The 14,639-nt window shown below is 35.3% G+C and overlaps 1 protein-coding gene across 9 annotated transcripts in view; it reads left to right on the top strand.

Moving 5' to 3' along the window:
• Positions 1–14,639, top strand: part of LOC136035321 (protein unc-80 homolog) — a 287,805-nt gene that overhangs the window by 184,041 nt on the left and 89,125 nt on the right. For all 9 annotated transcript variants that reach the window (XM_065717033.1, XM_065717036.1, XM_065717037.1 and 6 more), the window contains 2 exons: positions 7,730–7,850; positions 11,618–11,817. In XM_065717033.1, coding sequence (XP_065573105.1) covers positions 7,730–7,850; positions 11,618–11,817 — 321 coding nt within the window. The remainder of the gene's footprint in view (positions 1–7,729; positions 7,851–11,617; positions 11,818–14,639) is intronic.

A 14,639-nucleotide genomic window follows, 5' to 3' on the forward strand; every position in this document is an offset into this window, starting at 1 on the left:
CGTGTACTCTCCTATAAAGTACATAATGCCGGTTGACCTCCTGTAGTTGAACTTGTGTTGATTGGTAGCACCAGTATGTTGAAAATAGATAAAGTTCCTTTACAAAAATAATGTTGTTTAACATAGGTAACATTAAACAAGAAAGATAAAGAAATCGACTGGAGGCACTTGTCTTTTCCTAGAGTTTATTCCGCCTGGTGTTGAATAAGGCTCTAAATTTATTAGCTAGGGGGGGGGGTCTAGATTGAATTTAGAGACCAATCATTTTATCCTATTGATTAAAGCATTAGTATTTTTTCAAGTATGCACATTATTTTGCTAATCGTTCAGTGAATTAAGGCCGCAAAAAGGAAAAGGCCTAAACTTCGATAATTCCCTGTACCTGGTCTGGTTTTTAAGGTTAAACCTCATTGAGTTTGCATGGGGTATATATCTTGAACCATCCACATTTCAAGAGATACAAATATTTGTTTTTCTTTAATAATTATTGATTAACTTATTTGTGTTCAAGAATTATAGTCATATTCCATTTTATCAATCGTATTGATAAGCACGCATTCGTAAAAACCCTACACAGTAGGGTTAAGCATTACGAAGCGAAAACCGGTGAACCTGTTAGGATGCTCATTACTTTGTCATTATGTTCAGAATTTTCTTTCGCTCTTAGGGCTCCAAATGGTGGTCTAATATTCCTGAGTATATTTATGATATTGTAGATTTTAGTGACTTTAAACAGAATTTCAAATTTGGATTGCCGCCCAAACATCATCCTATAGGGGTTGGATTGTCGTGTGAATGCTGGACAGGTCCCGTTGATAGGTGCGACGCAAAGTGTTCTTTGGTCAACCTCTCCTATGAATTCCCAGAGGTTGCCATTCTGTTTTGTGACATAATGTCGCCAATTGATATTCCGAATCCTCTGAAGGCAGTGTTTTTTTGGGACAAGAACCCGTCTCTCTTATTGCTGATTTAAGTTAAAGCGCTCGCTGCTGCAGAGAAGTGCAGAAAGGACATTGCTACCGAAAAGCATCCTTCTTAATTTCGTAGAATACTTTTTAGGTCGCCATACTGGTTATAGTCTGTTAAAAGCACCACTGGTGTTCCCTATTCTCAGCTCTACTTCTCGCTCCCTTGACCCTTAATCTTTCGCTTTGTGGCCGAGGTGCCTGAATTCGACCTGCTCAACAGTTGAATCTCTACACTTTATGTCCAGGGACGAATCAGTTGTTGCATTGCTCTTTGTCTTTTCTGTTTTAGTCTTGAGTCCGTCAAGCATTTTCACGGATAGTATTGATGAGATCCTGAATTTTGGTTTTGTTACTCTCCATCAAAGCAATATCGTCAGCAAAATTCAGGTCGGCTAGTTGTTTGGCTTCTCCAATTTGGATGCAAAACCCTGTACAATCACGGAGCATGTAGTCGACAGTACAGAGAAAGAGCACAGCACTGTTTTACGCCGGACGTGATACGGAAAAATCTAGTGTTCCCTTCGCAGGTCCGAACACAGTATTCTTTGTTTTCATATAAGCCAACAATTAGGGCCACTGTGTGTGTTTTTTTTCCAGCGACTCCATAACATAACAGGATTTTCCGTAGCGAATCTTGGTCGATGGGTGGAAGGTTCACTCGAAGTCCAGGTCAATCAGGTACATTTTTCCTCACCATTCATTGCACTGCACTCCTCAATCATCATCTATATTGTGTAGATGCGATCTGGGCAAGAACGGGACTTGCGGAAACCGTGTTGTTCGTCCCGCAGGTGTTTATCGAGGACTGTCTTGATGCACCGGAGAATAACCTGTGAGAAGAGGTTACCCAAAATAGGTAGGAGACTGATGCCCCACCCGCCTTCACATTCTGTCGCGTCTCCTTTCTCGAAAAATTTGATGAGCGTACTTTCTGTCCAATCATCGAGTACCTTTTTAGACTTCCAGATACTAGCAAAGAGTGTAAGCCACACATTCATACAAGTATTCAGTTATGTTTTTAGCATCGAGAAAGAAAAAAGAAAAAAATATATAGCAAATGAACTTGACATACGACACTACTGTGTTAACATTAAAAACACTACACACAAAAATTATTCGTAATTAACCTAAGCAGCTACTTGACTTACTTTGACTTAAGTCTCCTGCTGGGCACTGCTCGGCGTAGAGAGTGACGTCTGCCTCCTCCACCCACTTCGGTCCATGGCGAGTATTTGCTCTTCGCCCTGTCTGATGTTTGCCATCACCAAGAACTCGGACAGGCTGTCGGACCAACGTTTCTTCGGTCGGCCGCGAGGTCACTTCCAACCAACTTTGATAGGGTCGAAGTCATAGATCATCTTTGCGGGTAGATGTGGTGGCATTCGAAGCAGATGCCCGAACGGATGATCATAGAGGGACGATTAGCGGCTCATTTGTATTCTAATTTTCATACATATGTGCTTGTTATGAATTTTTTTCATAACGCCAAAGTAAATTGCATCATGGACACTAAAACAGCACTTTTTGGTGCCATTTCCACACCATAGAAGGCAGGGAAAAAAAATACATCATTGAAATCATCATCATTCAGAGCCTTTAGTGAAGGTTCACAGTTTCCCATCATAACCATGACAAAGTAAAGTGCCAACCGTGCAAAAAATGCAAACAAGTAAAGTGCAAACTGTGAACCATCATAACTAAAGTTTTTAAAACACGTTTCAAGAAAATAATCTATTGAAAGAACGAACATCAATAGATGTTAATTCGGAAATAGTAATTATCATCAAGACTTGACAGAACAAAAAATTTTATTTCGAAAAATAAATTCATGAAATTTCAAACAGTGCCTGCAAAAATGAACGTAACACAATTTTATTTCTACAGTAGCCCTATTAATTTTTGTTATCTTTATGCAAGATTTTTTTTGCCAAATAAACACCGTAGTAATATACTTTTTACCTCATTGCGTTTAAAAAGTGTTGGGGTATATGGGGTTTTGTAGGATTTTACCAGTATATATGCATATCACTACCACCACCCAACCCTAATGCTTAGTACAGGTTTTGTTATTTTGTGTTATTCATTTTTATTTATTTCTTAGAGACCAAGATAAATCGAACTAAGTTACTTCTTTAGTTGTAAGAGTATTACTTGTATGTTCCTCTCGTTTCCTCGTTTCAAGGTTTGATTACCTCAGAGATGTTTTATTTGAGAATGGATATCCGATCAGTTTAATAAATTCTGTTATTGGAAAGTGTGTTAAAAACTTACTATAATTAAAGGCGGGTAACACAGTGTAAAAGAAAAAAAGCAGTTTGTCTGACTCCCCCAGATAAAAGGGACTTCAGATAACATAGCCAGAGATTTAAAGAAAAATGATATATGCACTTACCATAGACCCTTTCAAACTATTAGGTCACGAGTTTATCCAGGTAAAGATTCTGTATCTAAATTTAATAACTCTGGTGTCTACTTGCTCTTGCAGACTGTGATAATTAAAAAGGACTGAACAATGTCTTACGGATATTATAGCTAAGCACTGTATTTCAATTAATAATGCCCCAAATAAAGGCGAAAAACCTGAAAATTTTGACTCGGCTCTCGCAGGATACATTTATTACCATCCGCACCTTAATATTATGCTTGACCAAGTCAGTTTGATTTCGCATCATAAAGGTGTGTCCTAACAACACAGAGAGGCTTCTGAGATATGTAAATACAAAAATTCAGGTCTAACTTTGAACAGAGATAAGGGACCGTAATAATTAATGGTTCGTATTTTAGTTTTCTGAAACGGGTAGTTTATCCATCCCTGAGATAATTACTGTGTCATTTCTGCATTGAGAAATTGACACGTAGCCCTATCCCCTCCGATCCAAAAGAGCTTGCGTACAAGAATTAATGGTTAAAGTTAGACAACATGTCAGATAGCCAACAAAATTGCGTTCGTTTCCTATACGAATGGAATTTTTTTTCACCAATGAGTCATTGACTAGTGTCGAACGAAATTTTTGTATTTTAATAATCGTACATATTGGTGAGTGGCTCGTTCTTGGAATTATGTTTTTGACTGTTAAATTTTAAATTCTACCGATTCTAGATTTCATTTTTTTGTCGTATCTGTTGATTTTCAGCGTTTGTTTGGTTTTTAAGTTTTTTAATTCTTCCAATTTTGGTTTTTATTTGTGTTTTTCTCTTGGCTTTCCCAGTGGTTTGTTTTATCAGTTTGGTTTTGTCCGAGTGGTTTGCATCGACATTTGTTGATATTTTCTTCTAATTTCTTCGATAATAATAGAAACGGGAGGCAGTTGCTCTCCCGAAATATTCGCTTTGTTCGTCCAGTATTTTGTTAGCCTTAAAAACCTCCATTTTAGATTCTTATTTCTTCAATTTTGTTCTTGATATAATGACTCAAACTTTAAGCAAATAGAAAATGCTATTATCAAAGAAATAGAACCCAAACGAATAGAAATTAATTTATTAATCATATAGAGATAATAGATACTGATATGCGGGAATACACTAATCTACAATCGAACAGAAACTGCCACAAATAAAAGTACGGCTACCGCCCCTTATACCATCTAAACCCCAGAGCGTCATTTGTGCATTGCTGTCAGATACGTAGGAAATCAATTAATAAATAATTTATTCATTCATCTTTTCAAAATATCGCTTCAATAAACTAAAGAAATGGTTTTGAAAATTTGCATTTTTTCACTTTCAAAATTGTATTTAAGCATCAATTTTCTATATGTTTGAATCAAATAGAATCAAATGGAAAAATCTGAAAGAAAACCATGTTCTCAAGACAGTAGAATTAAACTGACAATATTTTAATAAAATTTATCTATAAATTACATAAAGAAAAACTAGTTTTTTTAACTGAAAGTAAGGAGCGACATTAAAACTTAAAACGAACAGAAATTACTCCGTATATGAAATGGGTTGTCCCCTCCGCAATTCCTCGCTCTTTACGCTAAAGCTTTTAATTGTTTTAAAAAGCAGATTTGTGGCAAAGAGTCAAACTTTAGCGTAAAAAGCGAGAAATTGCGGAGGGGACAACCCATTTCATATAAGGAGTAATTTCTGTTCGTTTTAAGTTTTAATGTCGCTCCTTACTTTCAGTTAAAAAAAAACTAGTTTTTTTTTATGTTATTTCTGAACGTTTTGAAGTAATGCATGTTTGATTTTGGCTTTCCACACATAAACTATTAAAATGAAATTTGCATATTAATTCGTTTTTTGGCTAAATGGCTTTCTCTTAGTTTTGATCACGATTTTCAGAAATAAGGGATGGGGAAGGAGGCCTAGTTGCCATGCAATTTTTCGGTTACATAAAAAGACAACCATAAATTTTAATTTTTAACGAATTTTTTTATTAGTAAAAAATATACGTAACTTAAGAAGTAACTTACGTAACAAACTTTTATATTCTTTAATTTTTATTATGTATATGAGGGGGTTTGTACCCTCGTTAATACCTCGTTCTTTACACTAAATCGTAAGTTTTCTCCCAATTCTTTAAGAATGACCCCTGAATCAGAAATTCCATAGAATAAATAGTTGAAATTACTAAAAATACTATAGCATAAAGAGCGAAGTATTTATCTCCTCCTACCTCCCTCTTTATGCTAAAGTATTTTTAGAACCCCTCATATGCGTAATAATCTCTGTTCGTTTTAAGTTTCAATGCTACTTTTTACTTTCAATTGAAACAAACTTTTCCGTGTTTATTTTTTCATTTTTTTTTTATAGTAATTTTAGAAAATCCTGCGCCCTTTTCATTGAATTTCTGTTCCATAAAATGGCTATCTCAAAATTTTGATCTGTTGACTGCGGAGAAAAATGAGCGTGGGAGGGGGCCTAGGTGCCCTCCAATTTTTTGGTCACTTAAAAAGGGCACTAGAACTTTTCATTTCCGTTAGAATGAGCCCTCTTGCGACATTCTAGGACCACTTGGTCGATACGATGACCCCTGGGGAAAAAAAAATTAACACGCACCCGTGATTCGTCTTCTGGCAAAAAATACGAAATTCCACATTTTTGTAGATAGGAGCTTGAAAATTTTACCATAGGGTTCTCTGATACGCCGAATGCGATGGAGTGATTTTCGTTTAAGATTCTGTGACTTTTAGGGGGTGTTTTCCCCTATTTTCTAAAATAAGGCAAATTTTTTCAGGCTCGTAACTTTTGATGACAAACACTAAATTTGATGAAACTTATATATTTAAAATCAGCATAAAAATCTGATTCTTTTGATGTATATTTTAGCATCAAAATTCCGTTTTTTAGAGTTTCGTTTACTATTGAGCCGGGTCGCTCCTTACTATAGTTCGTTACCACAAACTGTTTGATCACATTCTTCTTTGTGGTAGCTCTTATTTGTAAACATTAATCAGCCTTGAGAGATTAATTTGTTGTTGTGATGTTTTTATTAATGAAGAAAATCATACCGCTTGAAATACAAATCGTTTTCACTAAAGCTCAAATCACGCTCTAGTGTTTAAAGGGTTTACGAGTGGGGTATTCCTACTATTATCTTTGGTAATAGTTTTTCGTTCTAAGTTTGACTTGATAATATAGTTTAATCTTTGTTTGTTTTAGAATTTATTTGTTCATCCTTTGTAGTATCTTTTACCTTTATGCTTAGTGTGATTGTTCATTTTAATTATTATTCGTTTTGAGTTTCATTTATTCATTCATTTCAATTGCTATTCATTCTGAGTTCAAATCACTATAGGTGACCATTTAATATAGAATGAGTATTTATAATGATAACCATCTTGAAATGGCTATAGAATGACCAATTAAAGATAGTCATTTTTTTGTCCGATGTGTGGAGAAAATAATGAAGATTTATTCCATCTTTTTGCTGCTTTTGTAGAGTTGGGAGACTTCAGAAAGAAAATTTCTGGTAGAAAAGGTATTGAGGGGTGGTTTGCTGGGGTTTTTGAAAATAGAAATTTTATTAGTATAGAAATTTTTGTAAATTCATAGGTTTGGGTATGGTGCATCGAGAATTTTTTTGGAATATTAGTAGTTCTTTTATTGTCTAATTTTTTGGGGTGTATATTCTATAATATTCTTCTTATGTTGTTTTCCATGACCCGGCTGTTTTTTTTCTTGGCAAATAAATATTATATCAAACATCATATCATATACGATTTTTTTTTTTGCTCGTTTTAGGCTTAATATGACTCTTTAATTGTATTTGAAAAACATATTTTCTTTCATTTTTTTTTTATTATTAACACCAAAAATAGTGTAGGGTGTGTTTATTCAATGCAATAGCTTTAAGCTAACTTGAACATTTCAATATGCATGAAATGAAATAAATGACAGCAAAAATCCAAAGTAGTATGTGCTATTTCAAGGTCAAAACAATTAGATATAAAAAAAAATACCAAGCAATAAAATATCTGGTTAAGATAACGAATAAAATAATGTTCAAATACATTATGGTACCTTTCCACTGCCAAAATGTAACTTTTTAAGCGAGAGTGTACAATATTTTTTTCTAGTTAATTTGTTATAGTCATGTGCTTCAGCATATTGTCATTATTGGAATAAACAAACACAAAGATGACGTTTTTTTACACCCGAAGTTTGGTAAATTTAAATAGTAACCAGCAATGAAATAGTCTGCCCAATAGTCTTCACGTAGTTGAGTGGTCTGCTTAATCTCTAATAGTCTGTTAAGTCTCTAAGTACTTCTAGTAGGCTCCGCAAATCGTTGTTGCACTTTTTTTTCTTTTTAGGCTGAAGACACTGATAGTCGTAGGAGATCAAGTTCAAGGTCGCATTTACTGCGAAGGGGAACAATTTCCAATTCTTCAAAAAGAAGGAGTCTAAAGCTGAAAAGGAAAGAAGAGAATGAAGGTAATATTATTAAAACAAAAAGAACGAAATGTGTTTAGCAATGAACTTTTTTACACTTAGTCGTAATGAATCTGTTTCAGTGCATCATCTAAAAGATAAAGCACACCTTAATCACCATATGTTCAAAGAAGCTACTATTTTAGGGAAATAAAAGAGCAAACTAAGAGTTTAAATTTAATAAAAGTGTCTTGTTTTTTTGTTAGTTTGTACTCTCGTGAATTTCGCTCCCCAAAATTGCTTGTAAACCGTCTTTGTTTGTAAACTGGCTTGTAAACCGTTGATATAAAAAATCCTATTTATCTAGAAATATAAAAGAAAATATAGGAAGCATTACAAAAATCTTGAAATCAGTGAGGGTGTCAAGGCTACCCTTCCCCCTCTCTTTGCACGGGCCTACTGCATACTTCCGGATGCTTGGATATATTGCACAGCCACCTTTTTTGCAACCACGTTTTCAAATTTCAAGGGCCTAAGTTCATTTCCAAATTTGGCAAATTACCAGCCACACTCTTGTCTTGGGTATTTGTCTGTTTTGGGTCACCTAGAACATTTTCCACTTTCTAAGAGGGTTTGCTGTTCCTTTTGTAGATGTAAATCTATCTCTGACCTCAGCAGCAGCACCAACAGCAAGAACTGTTAGAGTCAACTGAAAAAGCTGAAAGTTTTAGGCATTGTATGTGACTAAAATACTTTTAAAAGAATAACATTGAAGAATACAGACAAAACTAAATTCAACACATTTGTGTTGGTTGTGAATGCGATTAATATTCAGAACAAACTCAGAAAATATTTATGAATATCCAGCTGTAATGAGTAACTCGGATTTATTTAAATTACGAGATAATAGTTTTGGTAAGTGACCATATATGTATTTGTTTTTTATTTTTAACATCGAAATGCATCAGAAAATGCTCCCTTAAGATTAGAATAACTTATTGGAAATCCAGTACAATTAACTGGGGCAATAAGCTTTGGAAAAAAGACCGGTTGCAAAAAACTGTACTAGAAAAACTGTGTTGCAAGTTCGAATTCACCACCAGACAGTATTTTTCATAGTTACTTATTTTGTTTCTTGAGGGTGAAACTATTATCTCCCATTGATGTGTTAAAAATATAGGAAATTCTAATGGACAAATTGCCATTGCTATTGCCAAATTGCCATTTGAAACTGCCATTTCAGGTAGTTTTATCGTGACTACCTGTCAATTGAGAGGGGGGAGAGTCTCTCCCCCGGAATTAGAAAAATATTTTTTTTTTATTTTTATGGGAATTCCCCCTAAATTTTAAAAAATGCACAGAGGGCATTTGTCCCTTGATCCCTCCCCCTTTGGCTTTTGAAAATATCTTTCTGGATGGTATTGTCTTTGAAAAACGCCCAAATTCTCCCACTCCTGCCTTAGATATTGAAATGAATTCCTCAGTAAAGATAATTTCGGGGCATCTTTTTTATACTACTTGAATTCTCTCTGACAATTTCTTGGAGTCGTCGAACAGGGTAGGCCTGCTCAAGGATTGGGCCTACGCATATAAAGGAAAATTCTCAAACAGTGTGACTTAGATATTTAAACTTTTTAAAAAGAGTAAGGAAGGAGAATTATGTGTTACGATGTTTGTGATATTTAGATATTTTCGAATCTTCAAATATCATTAATTAATTTAGGGGATAGTGTACAGTAATTTCATAGCACTGACCAAAATTCTGCGGTAATAAGGCGAGTAGAAGGAGTAGTCTTAAGGAGGAAATTTCTCATTTGTAATGGTTGTGAAAATGATTAATGCTCATAACAAACTCAGAAAGTATTTATGTATATTCGGATGTAATGAAGAAATCAGATTTATTTAAATTACGAGATAGTCTTTTTGGTAAGTGGCCACGAACACACTCACAAGACGTAAACCAAATTTGTGTGCGTTTTATTTTTATTTTTAACATGAAAACGTATCAGAAAATGTTCCTTGGAGATTGGATTAACTTTTTTAGAAATACAATGCAATTAATTTTGGCAGTAAGTTCTAGAAAAAAAACCGGTTGCCCAAAAACTGTACCTTTATTTATTTAAGAATTAACGACGCTTCTTGACTGCTATGGTCCCTGCGTCGGCCCTGCAGTGCATTCCTGCAGCGTGATTCGATCTCTGGGTCGCGTATTACCAAGCTAAGGTCAAATCCACTGCGCCACCACTGGACCCAAAAACTGTACCGAAAAACTGTTATTGCATATTTGAATTCTCCGCCAAAAAGCATTTTTAATAGTTACTTATTTTGAGACAGAAACTATTATTTTCCATTGACGCGTGAAAAATATATGAAACTATTAGACAAATCGTAAATGCTTTCTAGATATTTTTTGGAATGTAGAAGAGCTCCTAAAAGTTAGGCCTTTTTTCGCTCGATATACTGACAATCAATATTTCTGGCAATCTGTCTTAATGCCTTGGCACTAAATTCAGTATTGATGCCAAAAATTAGTATAAAATACGTTCGTAGCTAAGATTTTTTGAAGCGATGATGTTTATCTGCTGTTAAAGCTCTTCCCTTATCCGTAAATGTTAAAGCCGTCCTGGCTAAGTGGTTGGCGCGGTGGTTTGAGAATCCTTTGTCCTAGGGGCACGGGCTCAATCCCAGTTGTGACCAGTTATTTAGTTTGGGATCTGGGTCAGTGGTGTTACTCTGTAAGCTCAGCCAGAGTCGACCCAGCTCTAAATGGGCTCCTGGAGAAATCTGGGGATGGTAAGCAGGAAGGGTGTGAGAAAGCACAGGGTGGTTGGTCCCCAGGCCTCCATTACACTTCCTGGCTGAAGGACCATGAAACAGAGATGAGCAACCCCAGTTTCAACCTTGAGGGTCTAGTGCCGTCTTACTTACTTACTTTCCCTTATTGTATTACTTTACTTTACCTTTTTTATTACTTTACCTTTGAATTGTATTTTTTTTTTCATTTTATTTTTATGTGTCTATTTTTGCTAAGGATGGCAATATGTGATTTAGGTAGCCAAAATAGTTTGGTGTAAAGGTTTTTTGTCACTGTCTTGGTAGAATGAAAGTGCTCTTTTCTTGGAATGTAGTCTATCCAAATATACCTTTTGATCATGGATTTTAAACACAGCTCTGTCTATTTTATGTCTATTTAAAACAGAATTAAGCTGAGTTTATTTGAAAACATTATAAGGAATCATTTAAATCTGGGCTGTACTATTCGTCGTTGCATAAACAATTGTACATTGAGACACCATCAATTCAGAATAACCTGAATTGACATTTACAAAGCGTGCGGGTCGTGACTTCTATCGTATTTAAAAAGATGCTGGTTTGGCCAGGATTTCAATTTTTTGTGTACAAACTTCTATTTTGTTTCTTAAAATGAAAAAGAAAGCAAAACGACTTTTCTTTGAAAATTTTAACGAACTTTTTCAAAACGACTGATGTGATGGATGTGTTTTTTGGAATTTCAAAATAGATATCAATTCATAATAAAAGAGAATTTTCAACTTACACGGTTTAGAATGTGTAATCCCATGATGTAATTGACGACGTAGTGCTATCTTGAATTTTTAATTAAAAAAAAACTTTCTTATCACTTCATCTGTGTTACAGCCAAATTAGGTTTTTGGGGTGTCAAATATAAAAAAAATCTGGAACACTCCTGGAAAATCTAAAAAAAAGCAAAGAATAAGCGCAAGACAAATTAATAAGTCAACACAACAGAAGGTAGTTCTTAGGTTTTATCTGCAGACTCTATCTTAACTGAGTAGTATTTTTGATTATAGCTCTACTAAAAAGGACAGATTCAGTACGAAGTAAACGAAAAGTATCCTCTTCAGAAAAAAGTGAATCTGAAATTCATGACATATCTGGAGAAGAATCCCCAGGAATACTTAGTGATGATCAAGCACCGGACAGCCCTAGCGAATGTCAAGGTAGTGGGGATGATGATGGATCACTTTCGAGACATATGCCATGGCTGAAAGTAATATTTTTCAATAGAATTTTTTTTTGGCTCTTGTATTTTGCTGCTAGGGTAAATAATCGTTTCTAAAACTTAACTGCTTTCAGAACACAATTATGACCACTTCGTACTATGGCTATAATGGGCTTTCCGTTTGGTCTGGTAAGTGAGGTGACGACAATTAGGACATCGGTTGAAATCGTGTATTGAAAGCAGAATATGGTTGAATATTTTTATCGAAACTGTGTTCAAGAGTAATGATCCATTGATAAGATACCACTTAGAATTGGTATCGTATTGAGTACCTGTGAAATACTATATTTAGTCTGCGATAGTCATTAAATTGTTTTTCCAGTGTAGCTAACTTAAGAAATGATTAAAGTTTCAAAAGCGTTGGAGGTTGAATTCTTGAAACTGCAGTGGATTTTAAAGCCTGCAGTCCTGGTGTGTATATCTTTTTTCTTGTTTCTTTTCCTTGCCATATTAGTTTGATTAAGTTTCAAAGAAAGTATTGTCTGAAAGCGATAATTTACGCTAGTAATGATTCACTGCAGAACTATTTTCTGACCAATACTGTAATTAGTCTGGTAATGTACCAGTTACTAATGTCAAAAGTATAGTTTCGACTTAAATTTGATATTAACTTTTGTTATTAAATTCAGTTTTGACTTAAATTCAACGTACTGAAGTTCAGTAATGATATATCATTGTGTAGTGCACGCACAGGAGATTTTTGAAAATTTGCAACTTGTGAATAAACAGTGTGTCAAGTCAATTTTATCTGTGATCCGCCTATCGCAACCACTAGAAACCTCAGAAACCTGCCAATAACTGACGATATTTTATTGATATATACAAAAACCACAGCGAGATAGTGCCTATGTAATGGCAGGTAGTAATAGGTGAATTACCTTGTTACTATTGTTTCTAATTACTGTTTATAACATATTAACTATTCTTTGATTAAAGTATTTCTGGATACAGTTTGTGAAAATGAATATTCTTGTATTGACCTTCTTAAAATTCATATCCAACATTAGTACGACCACACTTGAATCTTGCAATTCAGTTAGTTACTGTTGGGGCTAGGGAACCCCATTATATTTATCAGATATTTATCAGATGAATGGCCTATTGATCATTTAGTATTTTCCCTCTGTTTCTTTATGATTCTTCGTATGTTTTTTGTTGTTTGTTTTTTTTTTGTAAATAACCACGCAATAAGCTTCTTTTTTTTAATCTCACCTCTTCTCTCAGTGGCACCAATAAATCAAAATGAAAAAACCGTTTAAACATTTATAGGAAACTAAATGCCACTTACACTTTATATTGCATAAAATATCAGATGAAGAGTGATCTTCTCATTATTGTACTACTACTTCTAACAAAAGCTGAGAGCTCATATGGCGCTTGTGACGAGATCGGAAGAACCAAGAGCTCATATGGTATGAGCTCTGGCAAACTTCTAAGAATCAATAGATTGCTTTAAAAGGAAAAATCAGAGGCTTAATGCCGGTCGGGATTTAAAATAAGAGCTCTGAGTCACGAGGTCCTTCTAAATATCAAAATTCATTGAGATCCGATCACCCACTCGTAAGTTAAAAATACCACAATTTTTCTAATTTTTTCCTCTCCCTTCGGCCCCCCAGATGGTCCAATCGGGGAAAACGACTTTATCAAGTCAATTTGTGCAGCTCCCTGACACGCCCACCGATTTTCATCATCCTAGCACGTCCAGAAGCACCAAACTCGCCAAAGCGCTGAACCCCACCCCCTAACTCCCTCAAAGAGAGCGGATCAAGTCCGGTTACGTCAATCACGTATTTACCACATTTATAAGCGTTTTCCAAGTTTTCCCCTCCAACTCCCATCAATGTGAACAGATCTGGTCGGGATTTGAAATAAGAGCTCTGAGACATGGATTCCTCCTAAATATCAATTTTCATTAAGATCCGGTCACCCGTTCTAAGTTAAAATACCTCAATTTTTCTAATTATTCCAAATTAATAACCCCCAGCTCCCCTAAAGAGAACGGATCCGCTCCAATTATGTCAATCACGTATCTATAACTTGTGCTTATTCTTCTTCCCATCAAGTTTCAGCTCCATCTCTCCACTCTAAGCGTTTTCCAAGATTTCCGGTTTCCCCCTCCAGCTCCCCCCAATGTCACCGGATCTGGTCGAGATTTAAAATGAGAGTTCTAAAGCACGAGATGCTTCTAAAGATCAAATTTCATTAAGATCTGATCACCCATTCGTAAGTTACAAATACCTCATTTTTTCTAATTTTTCCGAATTACTCCCCCCTCCCCAACTCCACCAAAGATAGCGGATCCGGTCAGATTATTTCCGTCACATTTCTTGGACTTGTGATTATTCTTCCCACCAAGTTTCATCCTGATCTCTCCGCTTTAAGCGTTTACCAAGATTTCCCGACCCCCCCTCCTCCCCCCAATGACACTGGATCCGGTCGAGATTTAAAATAAGAGATCTGAGTTACGAGGTCCTTCTAAATATGAAATTTCATTGATATTCGAACACTCCTTCGTAAGCTAAAAATACATCATTTTTTCTAATTTTTTAGAATTAACCCTCCCCCCCCCCAACTCCCCAAAAGAGAGCGGATCCATTCCGGTTATTTCAATCACGTATCTAGGACTTTTGCTTATTTTTCCACCAAGTTTCATCCCGATCCCTCCACTCTAAGCGTTTTCCAGATTTTAGGTCCCCCCAAATCCCCCCAATGTCGCCGGATCAGTTCGAGATTTAAAATAAGGGCTCTGAGACACAATATCCTTCCAAACATCAAGTCTCATTAAGATCCGATCACTCCTTAGTTAGTTA

The sequence above is a fragment of the Artemia franciscana genome, chromosome 14 (genome assembly GCF_032884065.1).
Source record: "Artemia franciscana chromosome 14, ASM3288406v1, whole genome shotgun sequence".
NCBI classification, from domain to species: domain Eukaryota; kingdom Metazoa; phylum Arthropoda; class Branchiopoda; order Anostraca; family Artemiidae; genus Artemia; species Artemia franciscana.